The 14457-nt window shown below is 35.1% G+C and overlaps 1 protein-coding gene across 2 annotated transcripts in view; it reads right to left on the bottom strand.

Annotated features, from left to right (window-relative positions):
* The window catches only part of LOC110382691 (synaptotagmin-15), an 80544-nt gene that overhangs the window by 49458 nt on the left and 16629 nt on the right, over window positions 1-14457 (bottom strand). For both annotated transcript variants that reach the window (XM_049847652.2, XM_049847648.2), the window contains exons 2-4: window positions 11677-11832; window positions 5656-5874; window positions 1732-1894 (exon numbers count right to left, since the gene is read on the bottom strand). In XM_049847652.2, the coding sequence (XP_049703609.1) occupies window positions 1732-1894; window positions 5656-5874; window positions 11677-11812 (518 nt within the window). In that variant the 5' untranslated portion in view covers window positions 11813-11832. The remainder of the gene's footprint in view (window positions 1-1731; window positions 1895-5655; window positions 5875-11676; window positions 11833-14457) is intronic.

The raw sequence follows: 14457 nt of genomic DNA, 5'->3' as shown, positions 1-14457 counted from the left end.
AACAATGCTATTGTCAGTCAGTTCGTTCTGGTTGATTGGCATTTCATAGTAACACGAGTATATCGATTTTTTTTTAACCATTTTGTTGTGGTTACAATGCTTTGGTATAAATAAAATCCTCATAGATTGTGTACCTATATTATATGGTGACATATGGAATTTAATTTAAAATCAACTGAATTTAAAAAAAATATGTATGTAGGTAGTGTTATTGTTTAATTTTAGCCTGCTTAAAAACACCCACACAGATTTTAAAAATAGAGTCCATTTATAACCGATAGTTTCAGTAAATCCGGACTCATCAGTTATCACTGACAATCAATCTGATGCGGATTGGGATCATTCAAAACCACGTGTTGCATATCGGTTGACAAAATAACAATTGATACTTGGGTATCACCGGTATCACAATCACATCTGTCTTTCATTTATAATTTTAAAAATAGAATAGCTTTTGTTTTTTTAATTTGTAGTGTATTATGTTCCGCTTAGTATCGCGTCAATTATCTTGTGACGTCTATAGAATAGTAGATTATTCAGAGCACAAACTCAGCTATTGCTCGTGAAAAAGTAAAAAGAGTGTGAAGAGTAGAAGTACCTACATTCAAAGAAAGTTTGATCAAGTTATTTTTCATTGGGCCTTTTAGTAAATATGTCTACCAACCTACCATTATATCTGGGATTTTCGGTACAAATATTCGTCATTTCAGGATCTCTCTAAGGAATACAAAGTGGATATTTATGTTCTGAAGTAGATCAGCACATATTTCCTCTTATAACTTTATATGAAGAGATTTCACACGGGAATAGCGCTAAAGCGGCTTATGTTAGATATGTTGCGGAAGGTGAACTATTTTTGAAATCTCAGATTAACAGCAACTTGTTATAAAATCATTTGCAGTTCATTAATTTATACTAATGTATTGAATACCTACTAATAATGTTTTTTTTAGATTTACTTTGGAAGAAATTATGGAAGAGTCGACTTATAGGTTTTCGTAAGAAACCAATTTGTGCAGCCGTTCTTGAGTTTGTAAGGATAACTTAACACTTCTATCTAAATCAGTCCAATCAATCAATCGTTGAAGTGAGACTTAATATAAGCAAAAGAAATGAATGGTTGTCTAAAGGAACAATGTGAACAAGAAAGGAGTAAATATTGAGCATAACGACAGAAATAAGAAGAAAAGACTGCAGTGTTATTACACTATTTATTTATCAATGCATTCCGAAGCATTTGAAGGTACGTTTAATGTTCTTCGGGTAACTAAACTTGGATAGTTTTTAATGCTTTGATTCCAGACAGTTTACGACGCCAAGTTATTTGCGGTCAATGGTTTAACGCAGTCACAAATGACATTAACCTTTTCAATTGAAGGTAGCTATTCAAGTAAGGGGTCATTACTATCTGTATTTTGCTTTTGATATTTGCTAGTTCTGATATTTATAATATTCAATACAAAAGTTTAGTGAAAACAACAGGAGTCAACTGGATAATAAATTGGAGTAGTAAAGTTCGTGGAACTTTTCTTTTCTTTCTGTTTAAAATTATTGGAAATAAATCCCAAGGAATTGGACCTTAAGGGGGGTGGTAATATGAAGGAATTAACTAGGTCTTTGGGATTTTACTATGCAAACTTGTTGGAACCTTCATTATCAAGCAAATAAGCCCCTATAGAACGCATATATCTTAATCTTACTTACATATATAGATATAATTAAAATACTCACATATAACACGGTGCGGAGATATCATGTGGTGGGTACACCAATATCGGAGGGGAGGGCACGGGGGAGGGGCTGTTCTTGCGCCTGCGCGCCACGAACACGCCGGCCATCACGATCAGCAACACTAGAGCTGCGCTCGCGCCGCCCAATGCTACCAGGACCGCCTCTGTGGAGAATTATGAACATTTAATACGAAATAAATAAAGGCGTTATTTTATTATGGTAAAGCAGGTAATTATTATAGACAGGTACAAACAATATAGACTTAAAATCGTAAGATCACACTGCAAAGACGGCCGATAGTTGGTTTTTGTTCATATTTCAGTACAAACGTAACAAAAATTAGGTCTTAACAAGACCGAGTACTAACAAAAAAAAGGTTTTCCTACCAAAGGCCGACTAAATAGTCTGCAGTGTGCGACTTAATCTTCAGTTTTAACCGACTTACCAATACTGAATTACCAATTCGACCGTGTATATATTTTGGTAGGATAAAAGTGGTCAAAGGATCTGCTTTTAGAATTTAATTTTTCTGCTAAACCAAATAAAACAGATCTCTAATCTTTCAACCCTAACATTTTATGAAACGAATTCTTTGAAATATTTTTCATTTGAACGCAAAGTCATCGCTTTGTTTCTATTATAAAGCTCCGAGTTAATCTTATAGCCTTAAGCCGTTTTAGCAATACACTAAATGTTCGAAAATAAAGCTACATAAAATAAATAAAAGAAGAAAATATTCTTCAATAAAATGTTATAACTTTTATATTTGCCTTTTCTCATGAACTTATGTTTTCAATATCTTTGCGGGCTGCGGCTTATGTTTTGTGGAATATAACAGTAATATGAAAGGACAGCTCTCTTATATTTCTCTATATACTTGTACATAATATATACTAGACGTGACCAGCGGTTTCACTCGCTCGTGACTCCCCATCTCTGCGTCGCGATACCCACTGGGGCCCGATTCTCCTAATTTTACTTAAGCGACCTTCGATTGACGTTCGACTCGATTCGACTGATATCCAATCCCGACTCCATTACGATTGAAGCGTATGTGGCATTCCGCTATTTTTTCTTTGAAATAAACGTTTTTATCCTTTTCTGTCATTCAATAATGAATCATTTTGTCTGCAAATGATTTACGATTGCAAAATGATTGTACAGCAAACTACCGTATAGACCAAAATCATCAAAATAGCAGACCAATCGCACACCAATCAAATGTCAATCGAATACGATTGGTCTTTTATTAGTAGCAGATGCCCGATATGGTTAAAACTGCTATTACGATCATATTACGATTCGATTTCTATTCGATTTTGACATTATTAACTTAGGAGAATCGGGGCCCTGGTTATTACAACGTTTGTGCAACACGTACCTTCTAGCATTCATATCAAACAACATTCAATACAGTTTCTTTAGTTCTACAAAAAAAAATGACGATCAATAGCAAAGAAGTCAGGCAGTATGGGTAAGCAATGCCTTGGGATTGGACCCAACCACGACATTAGTAAAAGAAAAAAGTTCCTTTACTTTGCCCCAATAAGGTACTTTGAAATAGTTTTCCCTCCTTTTCCGAGGATTCAACTATCTTTCAATAAGGTTTTGATATAAACAAACAAACTTCTTCTTTAGCGGGTTCACCCGCATCCCGTGGGAACCTCTGCACGAACCCGGATAAAAAGCCTATAGCCTTCCTCGATAAATGGGCTATCAAACACCGAAAGAATTGTTCAAATCGGACCAGTAGTTCCTGAGATTAGCGCGTTCAAACAAACAAACAAACAAACTCTTCAGCTTTTTAATATTAGTATAGATAGAGATGTAGGTACATTCCTACATGTATACGTCTGTGGGCGCTGACCTCGGACAGATTACGTCGTAGGACAGAAAATATGATATGAACCCATGAATAATTTTATGAGCCTCATTAAAGTAAACATAACGTTGTGTATTATGTTTGTACATAAACAGTGACAATGAAAGGGGAGATATTACCACCGTTAATGTTTGAATGAACGTGCCACATAAAAATGTAGGCTTTAAGTACCTACTTACTTTTATTTCTACATAAATTTTGGTATTTTTTGCGACTAATTAAAAGAGAGTAGAAGTAGAAGTTGATTAATGTGTTTTGTGAAACTGTAGCTATTTATTTTTATTACGTAATTCGGTCATGATGAAAAGTTTTTATCACATTTTAAGCGGTTTTTTTTATAGGCTTGTTAAGTACCTACCAACGGAAATTAATCTAATAGTTTGTAATTAGCTAATCGAACATCGTCAGAATTAAGTTGATTACTTTTAGGTATCAGTTTTCATTAAAATTAGGTTTACCTAATATATAAAATAAAATAAATAAACTATCCAAGTCAAAATCTTAATTCATGTATTCGGTCTGTTTATTAAATCCTTTTTATGCGCCCATTGTACATAGATCTTTCAATCATTTAAATGAATTATGTAGGTATGTATTTGAAGACATAACTTACCTTTCCAAAAATTTTGTTTCGCAGTTATGACTTTGCCCCCAAGATTACGGATTAGGTTATCCAAGTACCGAATATTTAAAACCCCAATTAGAAACGAATAGGCCCAGAGACGTGATTTATCATTTACTCCACATACTCCCTCAATGAATTCTTAATCCACTTCAAAAGTTAAATTAGTAAAATACAGCCTCGTAAACTTCTGTTCGCAAGAATTTCAAGCGTGAATAAATTAATCTTGTGTGTTGTGATTGCTCGATTCAACTTCTTAGAGACTTTAATTAAAAACCCATTGAGAAACCCTTTTGTATAATTGAATTCTACAAAATATTTGACATTGGCACAATGGCCTGAATTGAATAAGTTTATTAGAATTAAATTAAATATTTCATCATCATCGTTCTGCCCTTAACCCAATTTTGTTTGGGGTCGGCGCAACATGTTTTCTTGATTCATACTTTTCTGTCTTTCGTCATCCCACAAGTGATACTCTTTCTAGCTATGTCGACTTTCACACAATCCAATTTAAATAATTATTAAGATCCGTAAACAAGCAAAATATTATAGTGGCTCTTTGATAAATAAGAGAGGAGTCATGACGCCTGTAATATCAGATAAGCTGACTAAACAAAGCTTCAGGCACTCACGTACTTTTGGCACAATATTTCACAAAGCGCTCAGTTTCAGTTTACCAAACATGTACGAAAACGATAAGGAGGTCGAATGCTCATGAAAATTTATACCCAAATCCTCGCTACGAGCTATGTTTTAAAACAAAATAGATCACGACCCGGTTTTAACGTTACAATAAAGTGAACAGAGACAAGTTACCGATACCCTTCGGACCCACTAAGTAGGTTACAGTCCGGAACGGATTTGCGTAGGAAGATTTATAAGGCTACGTGCAGACTAAGCATTCTTACACGTAGTAGCACACATTTTCGGCACGTACGCGTGTTCTTTTATACATGGAGTGTAGGTATTGAAGTGTAGGTACTACGCGCTACGCAGCTAGATTCTGTTTGCTTTATCTCAGATTCCGATAACTTGCTACGGCGTAGCTGTGTCAAGTTACCGATATGGTTTACCTAATTGAATTGTCAGTGCTTTACTCTATTAAACATAAAAGGAAATCTAGGCATTGGCATGAAAACTGTTTGTAATATATTTTATTTTACACATAAAAACATGTACGATACTAATAAATATGTAAGAATATTTTTTGTCGACGGAAATATTAAATGTTATTTTGTTCTGTACGGTTATATTTGGGTGCATTCAGTAAAAACAATATGGGCTGTGTAATATCACACAATACCTAGAGCTTGTATGACGAAATACACAGAAATCATAACAAACGAAACATACATAAAATACGTAGTCGGTACGACGCAATATTTTTGGAATTCAAAATACGTATTTATATACAAACCTCTCAAATTAACAGCATTCGCGATGGAGAACTCCGACACTGACGCGGTGGTCGGTGGCTGTTCGAAGCTCTTGGGTGGAGCTGTCTCGATCTGGCTAAGCCCTTCGACGTGTTGTGACGTCACTGGGTCTTCGTACTCCCGCGGCCGGTCATAGTAGTCGGCGTTCTGTTTCTCTCGCGGCTCTTCTACTGCGTCCGGGTCGTAGTCTGACTCGTAATCTGTTGAGAATAATAAGGATTTTAACATGACCATAAAGTATTCAAAATACTAGGTGCTTTAAAGGCCTACGTTCTACCTATTGAATTGAGCACTTAAGGGGTATCAAGACGAACCTATTGGTGTTTCAATTTTTTTAACCCATCATCAACATACTGCGTATTTGAAATTAGCCTTTGATATGTTACGGTACGCTAATTAACATTATCCGAAAATTAGTTTTTGTTTTGTAGGCTAATCTCTGCCACTGGCCCGAATCCCTAAGCCCTTTCACTAACAAAAAGTTGCGTTATCCCTAATGCTAATAGCTATTACGTGGATAGAAGTTAGACACTTCGTACATAAGGGGATTGTTCCAAAGAGTTGCCGCGGCCCTGGTACATAAAGGGCATCAGAAGGAACATGATGGGTTTTAGTGAGTATGAGTCTGGTACTCTCTCACGCTGCTAACCCACAACGGGAGGGGTATTTCATAAATCTCTATCAAAAACAAAGAGACCAAAAGCATCAGGTATCAGGGATTTACTTAAACTAATGCACGAGCTAAGGGCTTTTCTATACACATTAACATTTGACTTATAACCTGAACCATTACATGAATTAATTCTCTCGTAGACTTACCTAATCCTTAACTACTAATACTCTATTAGAACGTCTAGGAATTATGTACACATACATAATACGATGTTTGAGGATCGGATTACTGAGTGCTTAGAATTTAATTGTAGTTTGCAGCTACTTTACTTGGAAATTCTCCATATCTTGTGGGAAGTGTTCTTGGTAATACTAAGTATTTTCATGAGAACAAACACCGTTTAGTAAGGGTAATCCCCGGTTTATATACTCGACAGTTATAATATTACGTAGAATTCTACGAAGTCTTTCCCAAAGTCCCGCAGAACTGATAGGTATTCAAGTAGCTTGGGTCCTAGAATTTCTCATATACTTTTTTGCTCTTCCAAATGTACTAAACAGCTCCCCAGACACAGTTTTCTACTATAAACCAGTAATAAAATATTACCCTACCTTTACCCGAAATACGCCATTAACAGAGAGAACAAGGTCATTAGTTATGTACATTACCCTTCATTAAATCAATGTCAGGCGAGCTCAATACTGTTGGGCAATTAATTGATTAGAGTAGAGCAACCTACGTGCAGCTATAGGTCAATCAGATGAAGACAATGGATGTTACTACTAGATATGGAACTATGTACATGTTATACACTCTCAAAATGCGGTAATATGCAAAGAATTAAAAAATAGTTTTGGTTTTAATAAATATAATAATATGCCCGTTCTATTTATAATTCATAGAATAAAAACGAAAAGACACGCAATGTATATCATATAATTAGTATATTAATATCATCTCTTATTTTTTTATGTTTTCAAATCAGCTTGTTTTGCCGAGGGCTCGTAAGATAAATACACAGTAGCCGCAGTTTAACACCTTTACCTTGTCATTACGCTGTGAAAATAGTGTGTTATATAATTGCTTGTTGCATATAATGCGATATCTAGTTACAAAGTATCTAGTATAAAAGGTGATGATTAATTAACATCGCATTCGACGTTGTAACTATGTCATGCGTAAGCCAAAGTCAGCGATCAGGTTACTAGATAACATGATACCTATATACGACACTACGAGAAAGATTTAAATTTCACACCCACGCTAAAAGAAGGTTTGACCGCTATTTGAGTCTGTCTGTGACACAGCCAACTGTACTGATAAGCCTGAAACTTGGTAATTCGAAAGTAACTCTGTCTGTCATGCTTTCAAGTCAAAATAGATTGTCATTTGTTTCACAGATTGTCTGTCTGAAAAAGAGCTACTTTTTATCTATATGTGGGAAGTAGATCGACTTTTATCAGTACTTCAGTCAGTTGAATACATATCAAAGATTGAATATCATAATAAATTAAACAAAGATTAATCCTAGATAGCAAATGCTTAGATTTCATATCAATTGTATGTCATCCATGGCACTGACAAACCACAGTGTGTGATTTCAGTGTGCGGTCGCATCGATCTCGCCTGTGATAGCAACCGCGCCATCAACAGTGGCAATGCATTGTTTCAATTAACATTTCAAACAGGCCTATTCTAGCATAGTCATATATCTATGTTTGCAGGCATGTTTGAAAGAGGACTAAGTCCTGGAACGCAAAGATTCCAACCAACATGGATGGTTTTAGGGTTCGGATTTTCCGAGCAGGTGGTTTCACGCATACATGTGACATCAAAGAATTGATAACTAACAGTTCAAACGATTCTTCATCTTTCATCCTTCTCCGTGTGAGAGGAGACCTGTGCCCAGCAGTGGGACGATAAAAAGGCTGTAACAGTTCAAACGATGTAAGTATGTATAGCCACGTCACTGGACAAATGTAAACGAGCTATTAGTCCTACGTCAAAATGACCTGATGAGTCCTATAGTTAAGGGTTTTTCAAAGTCGGGTTAACAACTATTGGGATTTAGGTTCAAACTCCAATTATTTCTGACTTTTCTTCCACTCTCAATATGTAAAATTATTTATAACTAAAAAGTTTTTGACCTCTAAAAGTCAACGGACTGGAAAGTCAAAGTTCTGGGAATACGAATGTCATTTGTCCTCCGCTGGCCTTTGGGAATCTTTTTGCAGTAATATTTTACGTGTCTTGTGGTAGAATATTATCGGCTAATAAATGGATGTTGCTTTCCACTGTAACTTTAGTCCGTTAGTTTACATGAAACATTTATTTACACAGTCAGTAATAAAAATTTCATAAAATATTTTGAGATCAAAAGTTCAATCTACCAACTAATATCATTAGGTAGAAACAGACTATTTATTATAAAAACTAACGACTAACTATCTTCCACCTAACTGATTCATCCATCTAATCCTAGAAGCTTCAATCGATATAAATCGTTTAAAAAATGTAATCCTCGTAAAAAAAACAAGCAAAACTCGAAACATTAAAAAAAACACAGCATCCTCTGTCTGTAAAGCTTAAGTTTGTAGTAAGTGATGTTTTTACAGATTTCGGTGCCAAAAATAGTGACTTACACCAACGCCTAAGACCTAAGACCTAACTTAGCTTTCAGACAGTTTTTCTTTCTTAAAACTTGTTATAGTTTCTGAACAGTAAGTCATTTACAGTAGCCACTTTTTGCGAAGTAAATAGTCGTGAATCACAATTTTCCCAGACATCACGTCTAAGGTACATCATAAACTTTTCCTACGCGTAATTTTCACTTCAACTCCAACTTACAGAACTTAGCTTTCAAATAGTGTTGTTAAAAGTTTTTTAGCTTCTATACTAATCAAATGAGGTCTTTAATAATAGGATTGATAACTACTTTGAACTTGGAATAAGTCATGTACGTTTTTTCTAAGCTTTGTTAGTATATTTTGAAAATAGAATGAGGTTGGTCATAGAAAAAAAAATCTGGACATATTTGGTACTTGTTATTCTGAAAATCGAATTACAATTTTAGATATTATTTATGTGCCAATAATAATGTATTCCATTTACTTTATGTTGAATATTTGATTCCCTCATAGGTGTTTAACATTTGGAATAATAATGAACATTATGTTTAACATTATTTACTGCTATTTTGCAATGTTATAGATTTTAAGTTCCATTTTTTATCCGGAATAGATTGAGATTGTTCTTATAAAAGATATCCTGTTATTCAATACTAGTAGGTAAATAAGCATATAGCTTACTTACAACAACAAATCATATAGACAATACAAATCAATGAACTAAAAATAACCACCGCAATCGATCCACGAATCCATAATCGCAATATTCACACGGAACACTTTCGCATATTCCTAAGGCTTCACTCAATTAACCCGTCCATCACAGCGGACAATAGCCTCGTTTGTCTAAAATTGCTTCAACATAAGCCCTTTCGAAACTGATGACGTACATGATAATGGCTTTAGGTATACTGAAATTATGACGTCATATACACAACTAGGATTAGGAGGACACTGCAAACTTTTAGTCGGCCGATAGTTTGTTTTGGCTCATAAGTCAGTAGGGAAATGAATGGTCATCATCTGAATAGCCTTTTTCTAACTATGTTGGGGTCACCCTCCACTCTAACCAAATGCAGCTGAGCACCAGTGCACAAGGAGCGATTGCCTGACGGAAATGAATGATAGTACGCACATAACAACGATCAGGTAATTGGCCAAATATGTTGCCATCAGTGCCAACTGTCGGCCGACTGTTTAGTCTGCAGCAGGTATGCATTAACTTGTTCACAAAGGTGTAGGTGATGCGTTAACAACTAGCAATTTATTAACGAGTAGTAGTAGCATTAGTGCGTTTGTTCGTGGGTCGTAATGGACCAAATGACATACCTATGTAGCACAATGTATTGCGTTTAGTACGTCACTGCTGTGATTTAAATTATGTAGTTTGTACGTAGGAGAAGCCCCTGAGTTTTGCAATTTGAGGAGCTTTGGTTACGTATGTAGTGCATCAGATACGAAAACCAGCTGTATTAAATCGAGACTCCCCTATACCTATGTTGAGAAACTCATTAAGATTGAAGCGCCAAGAGTGCATCATTATCGACTTCTGATAATCATTACTGGTAGTCGGAAACCAGTTCTGACAACCTGCCTTTCCAATTTATTTTATCCAGTTATTCAAATAGGTTTGTGAGGTCAGTTACGAATAGGCTATGCAAATAATAGAATCAGCTGTGGTTAGATTGGAAGTTGGATCCAAAATAATTGGGAAACGGCAAGGTATGCACTGAAATAATATCTAGGTATCTAGGTACAACTGTGTGCATGTAAATTATGCAATAGCTATGCCGTCTACGTCAATCTGTGGTATTCATGGATTCATAATTTATTCTAGTCTAAGGTTACATACGTACGTTATTGAACGTTTTAGTTCTTGCATATTGCCGAGGTATTTTCAGTTATTGAAGAAAAGTCAATGCTATTGAACCTACTTATGAAGACGTCATCAAAATGATATCACGCCTGTTTTTCTTAAAAGGTTAGGCAGAGGCGTACTTACGATCGAACACCCACTTATTGTATACCTCTGGCATCGTTTATCAGTTCATTCATTATGAACCTTTCACTTGACAGTTACTTCAACACTCCATTAAAGACATTATAATGCAGTGGCTGAATTTAATTAAAAATTAAAGTTCATAATTAGACCTGCATATTACCAATGATAACGTAACATAGGCATAAGAATAAAAGATACAATCTATCAATGGCTTAGTTTATAATAGAACAGATAGGCATACTATATAATCAAATCACAAATCCTGAGATTAATTTCATTTTAAAAACCAATCACATTTTTATCCGCTTCGGGATTAGATGGTACGGCCTCGGATACGAGATTTAAAGCAGGGCTTATTATACGTATAGAAATTGTGCATTTGAGTATTTTTTTACCGAGCTGTATCTAGTCAGATTTGGATAGGTACTGGTTTTAGAAATAACAGCGCTTTCACAGTACCGGGATTTTGTCGCAGGTTGCAAAACCAGATCCGTATGACAAATTCCGAAAGCGAAAAATAGGTATCTAACGCGCGAAGCCAGGTGGCATCTTTTATACCTACGCTATTTGTCAGCTGCTAATGACTGTTTTAATATGTAGATTAGTCTTTTATTATTTTTATGTTCGACCCGAGTCGACCGATCGATCCGAGCTTTGTCGCGGGAAAAAATCGAGCAGGAAATCTGCTAGTGTGAGAGCGCTTTAATAGAAAGTGAATGAATTTTACTATGACCTTATTTTGTAGGCAATTAACACTTACCTGGTGAATATCTCAATATCTCAGCAGGGTCTATAGGCGGGGCGTACCACGGCCTCCGCGAGTACACCTTCTTGGTGTTCACCGTCCGTTCGCTCGCGTCAACGTTGCGGTAACTCGATGGTGACAGGTTTAACATCTCTAAACATCTGATGATACCTGGCGAAGAAAAAATCGAGTTAAAAATAACTTTTACATTTAAAAGATAATCTGAGGAAAAATGATAAATTAAGATGGGTAGAAAAATACACATTACAGCAATTGATCTTTTTTTTCTTATTTAGGGGATTGTTTTTTTTTTGCTGTAAAAACTCTGAAACAACATCAACGACACACTAACAGCATGATGAAAATACAAGAAACAAGCCTAAGAAAAGAAAAAAAGAGAATAAATGACAAACTCTGACACAAACAAACTCTGTTGGGAGCTGACATTTAAATTGACAGATTGCGTAATAGATGACAATCTTCAATTCTTTATTTACGTTCAATCCTATTTATTTACATAATAATATATCCTATTTATACATATTTTACATAACCTACGTAGTCTTAATATTTACAAAAATAATAAGAAAAAGGAAAAAAATATGTTCTTATATATCCTTACAAAATTCTGCAAAATTAAAAACCCTAAAAAGAATACAATTTAAATCTTTGTTCAATTTCTCTCATAAAAATATACAACAGGTGACACCTTAATCCCGCCGTTGAAATCTAGGCTGCTTCTATTTGTGGCAGGCCAGGGGTTAAATCAAGCTTACAGAGCACTGGACCTAAGATAAGCCACACCACGAACAAGTTTTCTGGGCAAAACGAAAATAAACTGTCTGAGATAGATATTTTAGGTTTCTAGACATCAAATGTTTTAGATTCTATCTTTTAGACTAATTAATTGTGTCTCATATTATTACAACGAAATGTAGGTACTTTTGTAAAAGCCTTCCTTATTCCATGTCGAGGTTTTCTGGGAAGGTTTTCCTGGTCCATTAGTCAGAAGCGTGAAAACGTATGTTAGAATGTATATTTTATATGGAAAAGTTGATGTGATACCTTGTGACAAATAAAATACGGTTACGCTTGGCCAACCAACACAGCCTGGAGGTTAAACCGAATCCAAATTAATTTTAATACTGGTTGGTTCAATAATAGCCTTAAAGCCGAAATAATGAACTGACTGACAATAAAAAAAGCAAAGAAATAATAAAAATGAAAAAAAAAACAAAAGACAAGCACGTAAATAAATGAACGTCAATGTCTAACCTATTGTAGAAAGCGAGCGTCATAAACCGTGATTTCATTTGCGTGTAAAAGCATCATACTTAAGACAGATTTATTTTGCAAACTCCATGTTTACAAAAGTTCAAAAGAAAATATTTTCTTAACGCTTAACACGTGACCTTTTAAAATAAAACTTCAAAAGGGAAAACCAGATACGACCGGCGAAGGTTGAAACTCTTTGAAAATGAGTAACTGAATAAGAGGAAACCACACGTTGCCGCAGAATGGAAATGAAAGCCATACCTTTTGATTTATATGATACCGCATGAAATATTTCAGACCAAAAGATTCCAGATTCTTGATAATTAATAAAGTTCAACATTTCTTTGGGTTAAATATTACTAAAGTTAATACTGTAACTTTTACACATTTTAGCTTACCAAATCATAATTTTTATACATAGTAAAATGTGTAAAACTAACTCAATGAGGTAAATTTTATGAGCCGCAAAAAAGTTTTAGCCAATCTCATTACGTTAAAACCTTGTTTGAATTTTTTAATGGCTTCAGTTTCGTAATTAAAATAGTTTTTATGTTATGTTTTCAGTGGCAAAATTTTATTATGCATGTAAGTGTCGCAGTAATATCAAAACGAGTAATAACTGTAAAAGCAAACAAACCTCATAAAATAAAAACAAAGGATAAATTCAACAGAATGGTTTCATAAAAATCAGAATGACCTGACAAACATTCAATTTGAAATATACTACCGGGGCTGCGGAATAGTTCCAAAGAGTTACCGCGGCCCTGGCACATAAAGGGCTTAAGAAAGAACATGCTGTGTTTAAGTCAGAAAGAATCTGACACTTCTAAATAAAAACACTAAAGGCAAAACTGGTCGACAGAGACTATTTCGAAACATTCAAATAAGGTATGTGTCCCATATTCAATCGGATATTCCGTGCTAACTTTCCAACAAAAAGGTTGGACCTTTATATTTTCTCACGAAGGTTTTTTGTCATTAAGGAAATATTTGAATATTGCGGTGTAAAACAGGATAAGATTGTAAGATTCACGACATCATAATATTATGCAAAAGGTATTTTGTTAATTAGGAACCTCCTGAGTTCCTCCGTGTTTCGGAATACAACTCAAAGTGTGTATTCCGGCTTTTATTTCTGTATTTTTGGAAGTCAGAACCCAAAAACTCAGACAGTCTTATGAAGGGGTATTGAGTTGCCCATGTTAGGAGGAAGAGGTCAGATAGGCAGTCACTCCATGTAATACATTGACACACAACAGCATCATCCGAAAAACCATCTAATAAAACAGGCTCATACATAATGCAAATGAATGAAAACCGAGGCTTACCTCAAAAGCTTTTCTGTGTAACCCGTTACACGTAAGATAATGCCGAACCAGCGAAATGGACGTCGTAACTCTTCGGGAGTTACTCAAATAGAAACAAAAACGCTATGACCCACGGCCTTTCATATATTGGCAGTTTTTGGCCGCTATCCGAATAATGTTTTGGCAAAGACATTGGAACCTTTTTGTTACACCT

Source organism: Helicoverpa armigera, chromosome 18 (assembly GCF_030705265.1).
Source record: "Helicoverpa armigera isolate CAAS_96S chromosome 18, ASM3070526v1, whole genome shotgun sequence".
NCBI classification, from domain to species: Eukaryota; Metazoa; Arthropoda; class Insecta; order Lepidoptera; family Noctuidae; genus Helicoverpa; species Helicoverpa armigera.
This window is presented reverse-complemented; position numbering and strand designations above follow the sequence as displayed.